This window comes from Diuraphis noxia, unplaced genomic scaffold (assembly GCF_037042655.1).
Source record: "Diuraphis noxia isolate RWA-SAM2 unplaced genomic scaffold, SU_Dnox_SAM2 contig0001, whole genome shotgun sequence".
NCBI classification, from domain to species: domain Eukaryota; kingdom Metazoa; phylum Arthropoda; class Insecta; order Hemiptera; family Aphididae; genus Diuraphis; species Diuraphis noxia.
In genome coordinates, this window is record NW_028301711.1 from 18,390,531 (window position 1) to 18,409,254 (window position 18,724).

General features: G+C 30.9%; 3 protein-coding genes across 3 annotated transcripts; 2 read left to right on the forward strand and 1 right to left on the reverse strand.

Moving 5' to 3' along the window:
* Positions 1 to 596: 596 nt before the first annotated feature.
* On the reverse strand, positions 597 to 2,699 carry LOC149060130 (uncharacterized; the record flags this gene model as incomplete). Its single annotated transcript, XM_089227832.1, has 2 exons — positions 597 to 2,155; positions 2,222 to 2,699. Coding segments are annotated over 2 exons (2,037 nt in total), but the record flags the coding sequence as incomplete, so codon positions are not given.
* Positions 2,700 to 5,896: 3,197 nt separating this feature from the next.
* On the forward strand, positions 5,897 to 7,908 carry LOC149060131 (uncharacterized). The gene is made up of 4 exons (XM_089227836.1): positions 5,897 to 5,901; positions 7,175 to 7,443; positions 7,518 to 7,664; positions 7,751 to 7,908. Exons 1-4 carry the CDS (start codon positions 5,897 to 5,899, stop codon positions 7,867 to 7,869), a joined length of 540 nt encoding a protein of 179 aa, XP_089083962.1. The 3' UTR covers positions 7,870 to 7,908.
* A 5,967-nt stretch (positions 7,909 to 13,875) lies between these two features.
* Positions 13,876 to 14,784, forward strand: LOC149060132 (uncharacterized). The gene has a single exon (XM_089227850.1). It carries the CDS (start codon positions 13,876 to 13,878, stop codon positions 14,782 to 14,784), a length of 909 nt encoding a protein of 302 aa, XP_089083976.1.
* Positions 14,785 to 18,724: the final 3,940 nt, after the last annotated feature.

Here is an 18,724-nt window from a genome sequence, read left to right on the forward strand (position 1 = left end):
TTATTACGATATCGATAAATCCGTTTCAATAGCTTCCGAGTTATTGATGTATCAATTTGAAAACAACGAGGGTCTTATTTGTCGATTTTTGCAAACTCTAGTCAACATATTGGATAAAAAAATTCCGAAAAGAAATAGCATGCTAATACATTCTCCTCCCAGCGCGGGCAAAAATTATTTTTTCGATGCCGTAGCCGCCTTTTTTTTGAATTACGGTATGTTCGGAACTGCCAACAAAACGAATAATTTCAGTTTTTCTGATGGTGCCGGCAAACGTCTCGTAATTTGGAACGAACCTAATTACGAGGTGTACCATTTGGAAAAAATGAAGGAATTATTAGGAGGGGATACCACTAGAGTGCATGTTAAATACAAAAACGATGTTCCACTACAAGGGCCTCCCATAATATTATTGACCAATCACTATTTGTCGATAATCAATGACCCGTCGTTCAAGGACCGTTTATCAGTGTACACGTGGATTAGCGCACCATTCCTAAAAATGTATAATAAAAAACTGTCTCCGTTATTTTTTTATCATTTATTAAATAAATACAATATTACATATTATTGAATCGTGTTTTATTATTTACTAATTATTCTATTGTTTCAAATTGATTGTACATCGACGACAAATCGTCACGGAAAAAGTATTGCCCCTGTGTAGTAGATAAATTATGGTGCATCACACCGTCTTCGAATGGAATATGAATTTTCTCAAAGTGCGTGAATTGGAACGGTGCTCCGAATTCAACAACCATTTCAGTGTTGACCTCAAACACGACTTCAATGTCAGTGAAACTGCTAGGTTTTATTGCTTGACTAGTAGTAGTCAATCTGTGTACCGGATAGATGCCCACGTGCAGTGACGGTTGTTTTTCGACTGGGCTGTCATCACCGTGACGCCATATGTATTGACCGCATTCCAATGGTCTAAAATAACGTTTGCTATCGAACAATTTCGTGTAAGTATCATCGCGTAGTTCTTTGGTCTCCGTATCGTTTACTTTTTCCGTATTTTTACCAATTTTGATTTGTGTGAATCCAGCTCTTCGATTTTTTTTGTTCACCATAATAACGGTGTCATTCCCTGTAATCGATTTTCCGGAAATCCCGTTAAAAACTCCTTCTATCGGTTTTCCCAACAATCCCAATTTAGGGCTGTAAGAATACTCGGCAACAGTTTTGCCGGTTGTGAAACTAGCATCAATTTTCGTGATGAGTTCATTTAATAACGGCCAACCCAGTTTTGTGCTGTGTCCTTTGTCCGCGACCATCGTGTAATAATGATTGTTGTGAAACGGTAAGTGAAAAAAAGAATTTGGTATACCGTCAAATTCACCGGTAAAAATAGGTTTTCCGTCGTACTTACACCCGTACATCGCTTGTATAGTTTCTTCTTGATATTTACCATTGTCATCGGTACACGATGTCGGATTCATCGCATCTGTAGTTCCAAAACCGTATTTGTAGTTCACACCACGAGTAATGTTAGTTAAATTATGCGCGACAACGGCAAATTTATTTTGATTCAGCGTTGCCAAACTAGACGTTGTTGCATTTGTCTCGAATGCCGTTCGCGGATTACGCATTACGACATTTACTTTTACGTGTTTACACAACGAACCCGGTGTATTACTCACTAGCTTGTATTCGCTGGGAGATAAATACAAAAATGGATATTCAACCGGTATGTGATTCAACGACGTTGTTACTACGTGCAATCCTTTTACCGTAGAAGATAAGTCCAACATTTTCCAAGCCAATCCGTATGATATAAATGAATGACATTTTTTGAATACCATAGTATAGCCTGTTGTAATGTGTGTGGGTCTAGGTAGTACAGCATTTTCAGGACTGGGATTTCCCGTATCACTGTCAGAAGCAGTGGCGCTAGCAGTACCAGGTAAAACCATATTGGATTTCTTGCTAAATGAAAACCCCGCTGGGGAATCAGCAGGCCTCTTGGACGACGACGTAGGTGTCTCCATATTATTACCGCTAGTTGAAAAATTATTATCGAAATTATCGACGTGCTGGTGATCAGTACGCAGTTGTCGGCTCGAGTCAATGTTATTTGTCGATTTTGTTGTTGTATCAGCTGGTTCTGCATTACCCTTGGACTCTGCTCCTTGTGCGTCGTTGTCCTTTTGTTCTACGAATAAACGCCACAGAGTTAGATTATATTATACACGTTTACTGAAATATAACGCATGCTTACCTGGTTGTTCACGACCGCACTGTGGATATATTGCGTTATTACTGCCAGTAATCGCTTCGTGTGTACGTTCTGCTATGTTTTTGAGTCCAAGGCCGACAATTGTGGCAACGTTACCATAGTATTTATCTGTAGTATTCATTGCAGCCAACATTGATTTTTTATCTGCCTCCCATACTTGATCTTTTGTCGGGTTGGTCATATTATTATAATCGACATCGTGTTGGAACGTGACCTTGTCCATTTCAGTTTTTGGTAACGAACATCCGATAAATTTATTGTTCGCGTCATATAACTTATTACCCGGTCCTGTGTACGAACTGCCAAACCACGTGATACCACCATTATCGCACGCCGTCTCTTGATTACGAATTTTTTCATAGGTTTCTGCATTTTTACTTCCAACCACGGGTGCCTGACCCAAAAGACCGGTACACATAGTTAAACCGGCAGATGCCATTGCGGACAACACACTGATCGTTTATATCACCGGTTCATTAATTTATAATCATTTTACATGGCCGCCCGTTTATGACGTCATCGCGCGAAGAAAAGAACTGGGTGCTTGCTCAAATTATTCTATAATTTCGACCACGACGACGACGACGACGACATACGCGGGTCCCCTCCTCTCTGTGCCATTACTTTTGCCGCATTAACGTACTAAGCATCGGCCATATGGCCCCATAGGGGCGGCCGCTGTACATTCGCGGCAAAAGTAATGGCACAGAGAGGAGGGGACCCGCGTATGTCGTCGTCGTCGTCGTCGTGGTCGAAATTATAGAATAATTTGAGCAAGCACCCAGTTCTTTTCTTCGCGCGATGACGTCATAAACGGGCGGCCATGTAAAATAATGTGATATAATGTCGACTGCCCCAACGAAAAAGGTCGTAACTCGATTTTTTTCAATTCCGAGTTATTACCGCCATCGGATAGCTGATTTTTTTCTGTATCCCCCACGAATACAGTCGTATCTTAATTCACCCAAAGACATTAGAAATAAAATAATTTTTATAACTCACTGAAACATTGATACCCGACGAAAACAGCTGTATGTATAGATACGACCATGGTTTATAATCACGGTCCCGCGAATAAAGTCTTATCTATTATTTTATTTTTACGTGATAAATTAATAATAATATTATGATAATAATTTTCATGATTATAAACGAAAATTACACCTGAAGACTTTTTACTTCGAAAACAGTTTTTTTGATTAAGTGTGAGACGTGTTAATTGTTTAACTTTAGTTATATAACACGGCTGTATTCACTGCTAAGAAATGAATAATGTAAGTACAAAATAATATTATTATCTATGATTATAAAAAGTACATAATAGTTCCAATATTTTAATCCAATTATATTATTACTTATTTAAGAGTGATGATGAATCAGTCGGTTCAAGTAGTGTTCTTGACTTTTATGAGTATGGGCAAATTAGTAGCTGTGACAATCTTAGTGACTTCTACGACAGCGATCAGGATCCGGAATATACAACTCATGATAATAGATCAGTAAATTATTCAAATGATATTTTATTAGATCCTAATCATAATGTAAGTTATGATTTAAGTATAAGATACTGAATTTTGTAATTATAAGATAAAGCAAACATTTTTAAAATATATACAATAATAATATTAATATTTTTATTTATTTGTATTATGTTATCACTTTTATAAATTTTTTAATGTAAAAATATTTCTTAAGACAATATAGTAATTATTAATACTTGTCTTATTTAATTTTAATTTAAGGATGCTTCAACAGCTAATGAGTTAGTAGAAAATATTACTGAAATTAATTCAAATGTTGATCTAGATAATTATGATATTGTATTAGTTCCCAATCATGAAGTAAGTATAAATTTAAGTATGAAATAATGAACTTAGTAATTATAATGTTAAATACAAATTACAAGACAAGTAATCAATTTGTAGTAAGGTACTCATATTGAAAACCCTAGTAATTAAAACTGTAGTCAAATTGTTGACTCAAAATTTGATTATACAATAATATTTATTGTGTAATATTATATTTTAACCAATCAATAATATTATATTTTTTAATTTGTTATTAAATTAAAATATAAATTACTATTGAATAAATTGAAAATGTATTATCATTATAAAAAGTCATGAGGAAATATTATATTATAATAATATCACTATGCACAATGGGACTTGTTCCATCAACATACCACGACTTCTATAAGTCTCTTGAATCAACATAACAATATTATATTATTATATTTTGTTTTAATTATTTACTATTTATTATTATAATTTTTTGAATATTATGTTGTAAAAAGTTTATTTTATTTTATTCTGTTATTAATCTCTGCTAAAAGTTATAACTTTTTTTTTATTATCATTATTTAACTATAAGTTTAATTGTTTTGTTATTAATCTGTGCTAAAAGTTATAACATTTTTTTTATTATCATTATTTAACTATAAGTTTAATTGTTTTGTTATTAATCTGTGCTAAAAGTTATAGCATTTTTTTTATTATCATTATTTAATTATGTTTAATTAAAAGTTTAATTGTTTTGTTATTAATCTATGCTAAAAGTTATAACATAATTTTTTATTATTTAATTTTGTTAAATAAAAAGTTAATAATATTGTGTGTATTGATTCCCTTAAAGAATAATAATATTATGATAAATATGTTTGTTTTCTTAATAATTAAAATTATTAAAATTCAAGTATTTCACGTCATTATTCCCAAAACATATTTTTATGTTTATTCTACTTTTTTTTATAGCTGTCCACCCACGATAAAGCTCGTAAGTATAGATACTACTTTTTTTTATATAGATACCAGGCCACGAAAAAGGTCGGAAGTATAGATACTACTTTTTTTTTATAGATGCCAGGCCACGAAAAAGGTCGTAAGTATAGTTACTACTTTTTTTTTTTGCTTGTCATCCGCGAAAAAGGTCGTAAGTATAGATACTACTTTTTTTTATAAGTAGTAAGTCTTAAAAAACCCTGAAGTCATAATTTTTTTTAAAAACATTAAATAATATGTTTATGACGTCATCGCAACCCAAACAAATTGACGGCGTCGGTTCCTATGGAGGATTACGTGATGGACGCAATTTTATACAAGTATGTGGTAAAAAGTTATTTGCAATATGTTCGTCATTCGTATCTAAAAGAAGTGTTCATGTCGACTATGGTTAAAAAATATGGGTCATCGTATTGCTTTAATGCCAATCATTTAAAAGAATATACATTTAGGACCACAGAAATTGACATTTTGTATAACAGACATTTGCCCAGTGTACGAAATTACGAAAATAAATTTCAAATTTTTCAAAATAATAAAAACTATTACGAACTGTTTGAAGCAACTCCTTTTTATATTCATTTCAATGACCTTGTTTATAGCATGTCAGATAAACTAAAAATTTACGAAGGTACTAGAAAAATACCTGCGCCGAAAAAATGTCAATTTTGTTTATACATTATTTGTATTATGTTATCACTTTTATAAATTTTTTAATGTAAAAATATTTCTTAAGACAATATAGTAATTATTAATACTTGTCTTATTTAATTTTAATTTAAGGATGCTTCAACAGCTAATGAGTTAGTAGAAAATATTACTGAAATTAATTCAAATGTTGATCTAGATAATTATGATATTGTATTAGTTCCCAATCATGAAGTAAGTATAAATTTAAGTATGAAATAATGAACTTAGTAATTATAATGTTAAATACAAATTACAAGACAAGTAATCAATTTGTAGTAAGGTACTCATATTGAAAACCCTAGTAATTAAAACTGTAGTCAAATTGTTGACTCAAAATTTGATTATACAATAATATTTATTGTGTAATATTATATTTTAACCAATCAATAATATTATATTTTTTAATTTGTTATTAAATTAAAATATAAATTACTATTGAATAAATTGAAAATGTATTATCATTATAAAAAGTCATGAGGAAATATTATATTATAATAATATCACTATGCACAATGGGACTTGTTCCATCAACATACCACGACTTCTATAAGTCTCTTGAATCAACATAACAATATTATATTATTATATTTTGTTTTAATTATTTACTATTTATTATTATAATCTTTTGAATATTATGTTGTAAAAAGTTTATTTTATTTTATTCTGTTATTAATCTCTGCTAAAAGTTATAACTTTTTTTTTATTATCATTATTTAACTATAAGTTTAATTGTTTTGTTATTAATCTGTGCTAAAAGTTATAACATTTTTTTTATTATCATTATTTAACTATAAGTTTTAATTAAGGTACATTAGTACGTCATTGTTTTTTTGTGTCTATCTAGTAATTTTTCTTCTTTTTCATTCATTGGTATATTACGATATTCTCTAATATAGCTTCCGCACACCTCGCAAAACATTACCTCTCCCCCCTCGGTCCAGTAAGGATGGTTCGTATATTCATGAGATTTTTATGCTGATTCAGATGTTGACAGATGTTCACAATCCTGGCAAAACTGAGTGTACCACATAATAGGTGTTTTGTTTACATCGTTATTTTTTATTTCTACGGGATTGTTTATGTTAATATTGTCTAATGAGTATTTTTTTTCATTAAGATTAGATAAATTTAATCGATTGTAGCATTCGTCTAAGTACCGATTTGTATGTTTTGTAATAATATTTACATCGGGTATAACTGTATACATGCATGTGTTATGTAAAGTGAGTGGTGATGACTCTTGATTTATTAATGCTGGAGTCCAATGATTATTTTCATGAATTACTCCTATCGTCGGTCGGTTTTTTTTCCAGTGTATTATAGCGGTGTTCAATACGTTATTATCTGTGTTTTTGTGTTTAGAGATTATTGTTAAATTTTTATTAAATTGGTCTGCTAAATATGCCAAGTCGTCTTCCGTCATATAATATCCCGATTTCGTATTTGGTATATTAATTTTTCTTAGTATTTCTATTGTGGATACCTCTAGCCCTTCTTCCCTCAAACATACACGTATTGCATGTGCACCACAATGTGCAACAAAATATTCAGTTGTACATTTTTTTGCGGATAACTCAGTCGAGGCTGTACCTAAATTTTGGTTTCGCAAAAACAGTGGGACATGTGCATGGCCAAAAAAAACAGCTAAATTTCATAAAATTGTTGAAAAAAACTGTATACCAAATGAAATTGAGAATGATTTCTTAGAAGCTATAGAGATGTGTTCAGATATAGGTAATTTAGGTTAATAAATAATGGAAATTTGTATACATTTTTTAATATAATTTTGGATATTCTTCATTATTTAGAGTCATTGATAAAAGCCAGAGAGAAAGCTAAAAAAGCAACATTTGTTACTGACATCTCTGATGATGATGATAAAGCTAATCGAAAGTTCAAATATAAGAAAAATCCATATTCTACAGAATCTTTCAGTTCATGTCCAGTTTATTTAGGTAATATAAGTGCTATATTTATATCTTCCTAATCAATGATAAGTTTTTTTTATATTATACCTATATATGTATATAAATATTTATAGATTCTGAAGTTATTGAGAATCATGCAGCAGATAATACATCAATAAAACCAAACACTAAAATTTTTAATCATGTTGCACAATTTCTGTCACATTCTCCAAAGAAATTTAAATCAACTTAAAGCAAACCTAATGGATGGTATCCATCTCCTCTTAAAGCATCAGCTTCAGGTAATTATATTATGTACTATTATAGTAATAAAAGTTATGTATTATTCATGTCGGTGATCTTAAAAAGCAGTTTTCCATAAACAATATAAAATATTATAAAATTGAATGCCATTACCAATATATATTTTATAATTTAAAATTTATCTATTATTATAATATATTTGCTAATTGCGTTATAATAAAATTAAATATTTGGTGATGATATTTCATTAAACTTACAAATTATATACATAGGTACTTATAACATTATCATTATATCTCATTTTATAGACGTAAGAAGAAAACTATCTTATGATAAAAGTTCTAAGCCAACATCTATTAAAAAACCAGGTAAGTTACCAACCAATAAAGCCAATAATAATATATATAATAATTAACCATAATTTAATAAATTTAAATTATTTTACTTGATACTAAAACAATTGGATATTTTTGATAAATTATTATCAGTTGGAGAAGAAAACATGCCTGCGGATGGTTATATGACGAAAATGAATACTCCCATTTCATCGAAAGTTGACCGCATTTCAGTTACTGATAAAAGTCAAGATAATGGTATGTATATTTCTTAAAAGCATTATAAACTATTACCCGGGGCGTATTTAGAAATTTCTTAAGGGGGGGGCCCACTAACAAAAAGTTCAAATTTGCGTACACGGGGCGCAGAGTTGTAAAATTTCTCATATAATAAAAATAAGTATAAAATACGGCGAATGGGGGGGGCACGGGCCCCATGTGCCCCTCCCTTAAATACGCCCCTGAGTCTATTACCTATAATATATTTTAATTTGTGGCTTGGCGTGGCTCGTTGGCTGCTACTAGTCGCGGAATGTGACTGGGAGTAAGCAATTGCCACAGCTACTAGCTCCCGGATGGGTGACCATCCGGGTTCATAGTAGTTAAAAACCTTGCTACACATACACGAGTTTGAAACCTATTGTATCAACCGTAAACAATTGTAAAACACAAACTACCGTACCAACCCTTCTCCTACATTACAGTTCATGACCCTTATAACAGCTAATGGCCTTAGTCGCCGGGCTTAAGTTCAATAAAAAAAAAAATATATATATATATATATAAACCCATTTCACCAACACTTCCACTCTTAAATTACCAGGCTATAAATGCTTTCACACCTGCCACCCTGACAACACAGTCCACGCTGGAGCAGCAATAATCGTCAGATCCACACTCCAATTCTACCCTCTACCTAATTACCAAACACCACATATACTAGCTTGTACCATATCTTTAACACTGAACCATCAACCTATTATAATACCAGCAGCATACTGTCCACCACGTCACAATATAACACCAAATCAATTTAACGACTATGTTAATTATCTCGGATCAAAATTTATAATAGGGGGAGACATAAATGCTAAGCATACTCAATGGGGATGCCATACAAACAACCCCCGTGGTAGCCTCCTACACCGCATCATAACACTCCAGCAATATAAAATACTATTAAAGCATTTTTCCCTCCATACTTGCATTTACTTATTAAGTCATATCTTAGCGATCGCCACTTCTCTGTGCGCTATATTACACATCTAATAATTTAGCTAACTTTTTTTTTTTTTTGTGCAACTTTTTCTCTTCTATTCATTTGAACGGCGAAGTGGCGCATACGCATTATTAAATAATTATTAATTATATAAGTAGTAATATTGATTTTGTGAATTGTACATGGAAAAGTGAATTTGTGTTGATCAAAAATGTCATCAATAACTAAATCAAAAACATTTCTTTTGTTGCAGTGTTTGGAAAATGATGCTTCTACTTTGTTAATTAAATAAAATAAATAGATATTTGGATAGGTTAAGCCCCCTTTAGTTTTTAAATTTACGAGTTTAGCTTCAGGTATGTCAACATACGTTTTGGTAGATTTCAAAGCATTAAGGCAGCTAAAGCAAGCAGTAGTTTTTGATATTTTGTTAGATATGTACCCACAAGCATAATAGACAATGCAGTCAATTGCTTCAGAACTGTTATAGTTGTGTTCTTCAAAAATATCGTCTGCTTCCCACTGGCCTTCTTCAACAAGCATGTCAGCTTATGATCGTAAATGTATCAGCTTCTTTTCTCTATCACTAATTTCGCTGCCTTAGAAAATTTCTTTGACCTCAGTTACTGAAATTTTAGGTGAGTGTCTATCTAGTATAGTACAATTTCCGTACTTCGGGGTTTTTAATACAGAATATAGTGATAAAATTCGATAGAGATGAAGAAAAGTTGGACCAGTAGGATGATCATTTGGGCCGGCTGCCTGGCGAATCATACCAAAAAATTTCTGAAAAAATAAATTACAGTACTTAGTAGGTACAAAAAATACAAACATAGTTGAAATGAAAATATTAAGAAATGCATAATAACTTCTATGGGATCTTGGTTCATTTTTCCAGTTAACACATATTCAAAACCACAATCCCATAGTAAATAATTTGTTAATTCAATTGTCGATCTCAATGTCACTCTAAGTCCTTCTGCAGTTGTCATGGTTAAAAATTCATTTGGGTGAATGTGTTGTTCATGCATACTTGTTACCCAAGTGTTCAACCAAATCTCCGCGTCTTCCATTACCTATACAATTAAAATGTTATAAGGTAGATAAATAAACTATAACTCATAATTTTTTAATAAATTACTTTTAAATCATGACTAGATTTTTTAATGCCTTCTGCTGTGTACCGTCTATTCATGACATCAAACAGATCGTTCAAAAACTTTGTCCACTTTTGAGTTTCATCGCTGTCAGCCAAAGTTTGAACTTTTCTATGTCTATAGAACTCTAATCCGCATGCCATAGAATGACTAAAAACCTACAATTCAATATTCAATAACAACTAAAGTTTTGATAATCAATTTCTCAATATAAAACAAAACTTTTAGATTACTTGAGTCATTAAACGCACACGCATTTTCATAATGTTGGATAAGAATAAGTGGTCTTAAGTAACTTTGGGTACTGCTCTTGCAACACCAGCATGCACTGTATCCGCATTTAAAACATCAATATAATGTGACCATCTAATTGGGTTACAATCTGCATTCATCTGGTATTCAGAAAAAAAATTTATATGACATTTATTAAATTAGAAACTATATTTACCCAGAGAATTTTTTTATCGTGCAATCTGTTTCTAATATTTTTAAAAATATCAGAAAATGCGAAGACTTTTCTACTTTCGTCCAGAGGATGGGTAAAATAATTTTTCATAGATTCCATAGCTCCACTAATACCAAACTCCTTCCACATTTTACGATTAGTCGATGACCCATCGCAAATTAGTCCATCGATTATAAAATTTGAATTTTCTAAGCACACAATTGCCTTTAAAACAAGCTGTGCCAGGACAGTTCCTAAAGAAATAAAACAACAAAATCATTAATTTGTATAAATACTTTGTAAATAATAATAACTCACCAGAAACTACACCAGATGAGGCAAATACAGCAATTGGCTGTGAAAATTTCTCCGCTAAACTTTGGAACATTAAGACCAAACCGTGATCAGCTTTTTTATTATCTGAACTAACAACTTCACCACCCATATCCTCCAAACCAGTATATGTCAAGTTCCTGGTGTTCACATATACTCCTTTTCGTAGCTGGACTTCGTCAAGTAAAAGAACGCCATGACGTTGTTTATCAGTTTTCTTAGACATTCTTTTTTTTAACAATTTGAAAAATTGATCATCAAAACCACAATCAGTTTTTATAATGCTTACATATTTTCTTATTGTTGTAGTACAAGGCAATGGTCCCTTAAAATTTGTAAGCACCAGAAGATCTTATGTGAAATAATAAACACAAAAGTAACCAGTCCTCAGAGTAGCGTCGATTTTTGGGATTTGTATATTTACTTGCAGCTATAACTTCTCTTAACATTATTGATTGAGAATCATTCAACTGATGTTTATTAATTATATCTTCTATTCAATTGCATGGTATTTTACTTAATTCATCTTTTGCAGCACTTAGTTCACTCTCTAATATTTTCACTCTAAATTTGGCCCTTAATACCTTTTTTTGAATTCTATGCTTATCCTGTCTAACAGTGTTAAGTTGCTCCTTCTTAAGCCGCGCATACACTAGACCCGAACCGGCCGAACTAAAAAATATTCGGTCCGAATTTTTTCGGGTATAGCTGCATTGAGTGTCCCCGAATTTTCGTTCTGAACTAAAATAAGTTTAATAGCTAAATAGCCTAAATAGATGATTAAATAATCATAAATATGTTGTGACTTGTGATAATAACTACAGTAAACCACGGATTGTATTTTCTACAATCATTTTTCGACAGTTGATGAATGCAGTGCATGGTGTGCAGTTGTATTTAATAGTAATATTTTATAAAAATAAAAAAATATGGAATATAATAGTTCTTCAGATGATGAATGGGATTCATTTTTATTAGAGAGCCCCATCTTTAAATCGCGGAAAAGATATTGGGTGCATAAACTTTGGCAACAACGAGATGATAGTGGTGAATTTCAAAATGTGTGCACTGTTTTAAAAAATTACCCATCCAAATTTTATAATTACTTTCGTATGGATATATCAACGTTTGAATAAATTTTAAATGCCATAAAAAACGATTTGAAAAAATATTCAAATTTTAGACGCTGCACTGAGCCCGAAGAAAAATTAGCTGTTACTCTCAGGTAAAGTTATTTTAATTTTATTAATTTAAAATATAAAAATTTATTAAATATGTAATTTTTAAATAAAATATAGGTATTTAAATGTTCAAAATCAAAAAAAATATTGTAACTTACTGTAACTAGTAACTACTATTATTAGAACTATAGACTATTAACTTTTATCATAACTTATTATTTAAAGTACTATTATTATTAAAAATATTGTACATTTACATAATTTTATATTAATTAAGACACTCATTTGTAACTGTTATTTATAAATTGGTGTACGAATATAATTGCGGCTGTTGCGTGTAATCTGAATAGCCAGATGCACTGGAACTTCTACTAGGTGTCATTTCTTCCGATTCAAGCGTTTTAGTGATAATACTGAGTACTTCCATTCTAACTTTCATTTTTTTTAATGAATCCATTTTTTTAAAACTTGGCAATAAACTCATTAAAAAGTGGTAATCTTCATAACTATCAGCATTTGAATTATTTTTCATTTTAAGACGTTCTTCAAACAGTTTTATTTTTTTACGTTCGATTTCTATTGCTTCTGTTTGATACGATTTATGTTTCGAATGTTTCCTATATTGAGGTGTTCTACTTTGCACGTTAGGAATATTATTCAACCCAACTTCTTCATCTTCTTGTTCGTTTTGTTCAACATGTTCATCTTCATCAGTTAAATCAAGTTCACTGTTATTATCAGAATCGTCAAGTGTGGGAGTTATAGGATCTCGAGGTATATTGGTTGCTGTATTTCTAGGTGTCATATTATCTTTAAAAAATAATAACTGATTAAAATATGGCCATTTTGAGGATTGTGGTGTGAATCCTTGTCCAGATTTAGGTTTAGGCACTTTCTTAAACTCTTTTCTAAACGTGTCTCTTAAACCTTCCCATTTTTTCTTCGCTTCTTCGGCTAAAATGCATTACATATTATATATATTAAATTTCAGAAATTATACTTAATTAATTAAATTGTTTGGTTAATTTGATTAAGTATGTTTATGAGTACACAAGAATTTTTATTTATCATTCAAGTAATTTAATAATATTTAGGTTTTTGTTTTTGTTATATTAAACTTTCTGGAGCTTACTATGTATTAGTGTATATCCATTAATATGCACTATATTGTAAAAGCCGTATGGCGTTTAAAATAAATAAATAAATTCTTAGTTAAGTTTGTATAACATAAAAAAATATATCAACACATTCAAATAATGTTTAATATATGTTTAGTTAAGAATTTATTTTATTTTAAATTATTTTTCAGGTATTTATCAACCGGTATGTCATTTCGAGCATTAGCACTTTGCTTTAAAATGCATAATACTACGGTTGGTGCAATTATATATGAAGTATGTGACGCAATATGGAATAGACTATCGACAACACATTTATCTATTCCAACTCCAGAAGATTTTTTAAGTATAGCAAATGAATTTAATGAGAAATGGAACTTCCCACACTGTATTGGCTGTATAGACGGCAAACATATACGTTTACGAAGTCCTACTCACTCTGGGACAATGTATTATAATTATAAACATTTTTTTTCCATCGTACTACAAGGTGTATCCGATGCCAATTATAAATTTATATTTGTTGATGTTGGAGCGTACGGAAAACAAAGCGATGGAGGAACATATGCATCATCAACTTTGTCAACTTTTATAAATAATGAAAATAATCTACCAAAATCATCTAATTTGGAGGGAACATCTGTAGAAATACCATTTTTTATGCTAGGTGATGACGCTTATCCATTAAAACATAATATTATGAAACCTTTTTCTAAACGAATATTATCAAAAGAAGAACGTATTTATAATTATCGTCATGCTCGTGCCCGTAGATGTGTAGAAAATGCTTTTGGAATAATGGTATCAAAATGGAGACTCTTGCATAAGCCGGTCGAAACAACAGTAGACAATGCAATTAAAATAGTTCAGTGTATTCGTCTTTTACATAACCTTATAATAGATAAAGAAGGGCACCCATGTGCACAAACACTAATATCTGCTGCGGGTTCGTATGAAAACGATAGAAATAACAAAAATGTAAGGACAAATGTAATAAGACCATTTAATCGAAGTTCAAACTTGGCAACTTTCGTAAGAGATACATTAAAAAATTATTTTATTAGTCCTATAGGATCGATTCCATTTCAAGAACAGTATGCAAACGTTCAAAAATAGTTTAGTTTAATTGTAGGTATAATAACTTAAGTATTATGTTAAAATTAATTGTGATTTTATTTGTGTAATGACATGTATACTTATTTAAATATTTTAAGTATTATTGTATTATTATTTTTTTTTGATCATTCAGCTACATTTATTAATTATTATAATTTTATATCTTTAAATTACAAAACAAATTTCTTTTTATTATTAATATTAATATAAGTTTAAATAATGCATTACCTGTTGTACCCAGATTTGTAGCAATACGTGTCCATATTAAAAATTTTTCATCTCTATTATGGTATTTGTCATGTTTTTGATTCCAAATTTGGTTTTCCGAAAATACTAAACTTATAAGTCTTTCTTTTTCAAATTTTAAAGATGACATCTTTGCAACTCTTGCGTGCGACGTATTTACAACTACTAAAATACTTACGAGTTAGTACGATTACATTATCGAAAAACCAATGTGAAACGGTCGATAAAATTGTAGATAAAACGCACGTTTTCAAAACATTTATACTAAAATACCACGATTTAAGATATATCTAAAGTACTTAATACTATATAGGACATAGTAGGTACACATTAACGATATTATCAAAACACCAAATATTAAAAATTAATCACAATATTTCATTTATTGATCAGTGTCTCAAATCAATAATATCCCGAATATCTACCTATACATAGAATAGTACCGCTAATTTTCGGCCGAAAAATTCAAACATGTTTGAACGGTTGAAATCCGAACCGACCCGAATTTCGGTTCGGGCTATCGGATCGGTACAAGTGTATGCACTCACTTATAAAATCGGCGTTTTGATTTTTTTCGGTTCGGTCGGTTCGGCCGGTTCGGGTCTAGTGTATGCGCGGCTTTAGGCTGCACCTACACTGAGAACGTATTTGATCTGATTGTCGTCCGACACCGTGTCGGACGACATACGCGGTAAGGTAATCTCCTACACTCTACAAGGTTGTCGTCCGACGTCGGTCGACTGCGACGACCGCGCTCATTGTATCGCATAGGGACCTGTTGTAAATATTTTATTACAGTTGTCATTTGGCCATCATTTGTTAAGTGTTAATTAAAAATGAGTGACTCCGAGGATGATATTGCTCTTTGGTTTCTAACTGAAACAGTTAGGCCATTAAAAAAAAAGAAAATTTGGGTGCACGAATTTAATAAAGAAAGGCAAGACGGTGAATACTTTAGGACCTGTCTGCCACCTCATAATTATCCAGACAAATTCTTTAACTACTTTAGGACGAATATGGACACGTTTAATTATAATATATATTGGAGGCAATTCAAGAAGATATCAGGAAACAGAGCAACTTTAGGGAAGTTGTAACTCCAGCGGAAAAACTATCAATAACGTTAAGGTAAGGTTAATTTTCTAGTATAGACTTAGGCTTGGATAGTATTCCGAATAATTTCTAAATACTTTGTTTCGAAGTATTTAATATAGTTAGTACTTCGAATACTTTTTTAACGTTCTACAACATTTTCTAAGTAATTATATTATTTTTCCGTATAAAAAGAGTAATAAATTAATCATTATATATTTTTAAATAAAATACTTTTAGTTAGGTTACGTGTTAGATTACACTACAGTAGTTAGTGACATGAAATCGTATATAGGTACCCATCTATATAAATATATGATACTAATTATTACAAACAAATTATTGCAGTATTAGTTATAATTAAATATATTTTAATATATACTATATAATACAGTCTACTGTATATACTGTATAATACAGTCACTTATAGTTTAAGAGAAAAGTTTAAAAAACTAGGTACTTTAGCCGAACAAATTATGAAAAATTACAAATGTACAAATTATTAAAATACAATGCAATGCAAGATTAATATTAATATTGTATTATATTCTTAATTAATCATAAAATAATTAACTTTGAAAAATTTTAATTTTAATAAGCTGGACATTTTGTTTGTTCTTGGTATTAAAAATGTAAGGAACTGTTATTAGTTATTACACTTGACGTTGATTGAAAAACCCCATATGATGGTTATATTGGTTTTCTGAATTTGTAGGAAACTGGTTATGGTGGAAAGGCATGAAACTTTGTGCAAAGTTATCACCACGGGTGACGGGTGGTATCATCCATTGGACCTATGGATTCGACTGATGTCCCTGAATAGTTACAGACAACGGCGATGACACTAGAAATCCGGCTGATGGCCGCTGGTTAGACTTTTTTTCTAAAGCTCTAGTTAACAAGTTCATTGTGTCACTCTTAACCCTCATTTTTTCCAAAGACGACAACTCTTTCATAGGCTCTAGTAAACTAAGTACAAAATGAGTGTCTGCATCGTCTTCTTTTTTTTCCGTTTTTTTAGAAAACCTTTCTGACAGAATTTGCAATTTCTTCGATTCGATTTCTAGAAATTTATCATTGTCACTAAATCCACGTTTATTACCTTTCTTTTCGGTAGGCTTATTTGGTTTCTGGTTTCTATTTTTGGTGGTCTGCGAAATATCTAAAACTTCATCCGATGAATCATTTTCAAAATTTGCTCTAAGTGTACTTGGTTCTGCAGTGACATTACAAACATCTACAATGTTATTGACTTCATCATTTGAGATGTCAGTCAGTGAATCAGCAGTTGACTTGTCCCCTAGGTTTTCAAAGTTAACACTTGGAATATTACCAGAACTTTCCCGTGGAGTCAATACGTTTCGAAGGAAGTCCATGGCTTCAAAGTACGGCCAGTTGTCATCTCTTTTAGCGCCATCACCACTATTTTTCTCTAATCGCGTCTTCAATTTTCGCCGGTAGGAATCTCGCAAATTTCGCCAAATTTTCTGCGCTGTAGTTCCTGCGTGCGAAAGAAATAAAAACAAAATAGTTAGTAGAACGGGTAGAAAAAAAGAAAATAGGAGTCGAAAAGGTTAGAGAATTGGTACAACCATATTTCACGGTGTCACATTTTATTTAATTTGTAATTTTATCATTTAAACTAAAAAAAGGTGGAAAAGCGGGTGTTGCTCTGCTTTACAGTAGGTTACAAGTGGGTCACCGTAATTGATAAATAATCTATATAAATAAATTAATAAAAATGATTTATAAACAATAAACAATAATAAATACAAATAAATACAAAACATACCTGTTTTTTTTAAATGTATTTAGTATTTAGTATTTACACATTTATATATTTATTTTTTTTATAATTGTTTTTTTTTAGTAATTGTATTTATTAATAATAATAATTATTATTATGTTTATGAGTTTACTTTTCTAAAAAATGATCAAAAAAGATTTCTAAAATTAATTAAGTGAAATAATGCTAAATAAAAAATCTTGAATGATATACTTATAAATTAAAATAATTAATAAAAAAGATTAGTTAAGATTGTAACTAAAAAATAGTAAATTACTTGATGTAATTTTTCGGTTGTTTTACAAGGAATAGCAGATGCTGATTGCAAGTTCATTTTTATTGACGTTGGTGGATATGGGAAACAAAGTGACGCAGGCACTTTTGCCGAGTCACAAACTTTTCAGTTTTTGGAGGACTTTGAGAAGAACCTACCAAAACCATGTCCATTTGAGGGAAGTGATGGCCCAATGCCATTTGTTTTTGTAGGAGACGACGCATACCCTCTGAAAGTGTATCTGATGGAACCATAATTCGGGAATAATCTAAGTCAAGAACAAAGGGTGAGTGTATAAATTTAATTATTATGATAAAGACTATACTTAAAACTTCTACGACTTTTTCTCGATTTTTTAGATTTTCAACTATCGACTATCTAGATTTAGACGTTGCGTCGAGTGCACTTTTGGAATAATAACATCTAAATGGGCATTATTAAAGAAAGCTATTGAGACAAAGGTAGAAAAAGCAGAAACAATTATTAAATGTATCTGCTTGCTACACAATATTATTATTGATAGAGAAGGTAAGTAAATAGAA

Bases quoted from the DNA above. Each gene is read 5' to 3' on its own strand.
- LOC149060131 (XM_089227836.1), top strand. The intron at 7,444-7,517 runs GTAATTTAGGTT...TTCATTATTTAG, and splicing joins AGAGATGTGTTCAGATATAG to AGTCATTGATAAAAGCCAGA. The intron at 7,665-7,750 runs GTAATATAAGTG...AAATATTTATAG, and splicing joins TTCATGTCCAGTTTATTTAG to ATTCTGAAGTTATTGAGAAT.
- LOC149060132 (XM_089227850.1), top strand. From the start codon at position 13,876: ATGTCATTTCGAGCATTAGCACTTTGCTTTAAAATGCATAATACTACG.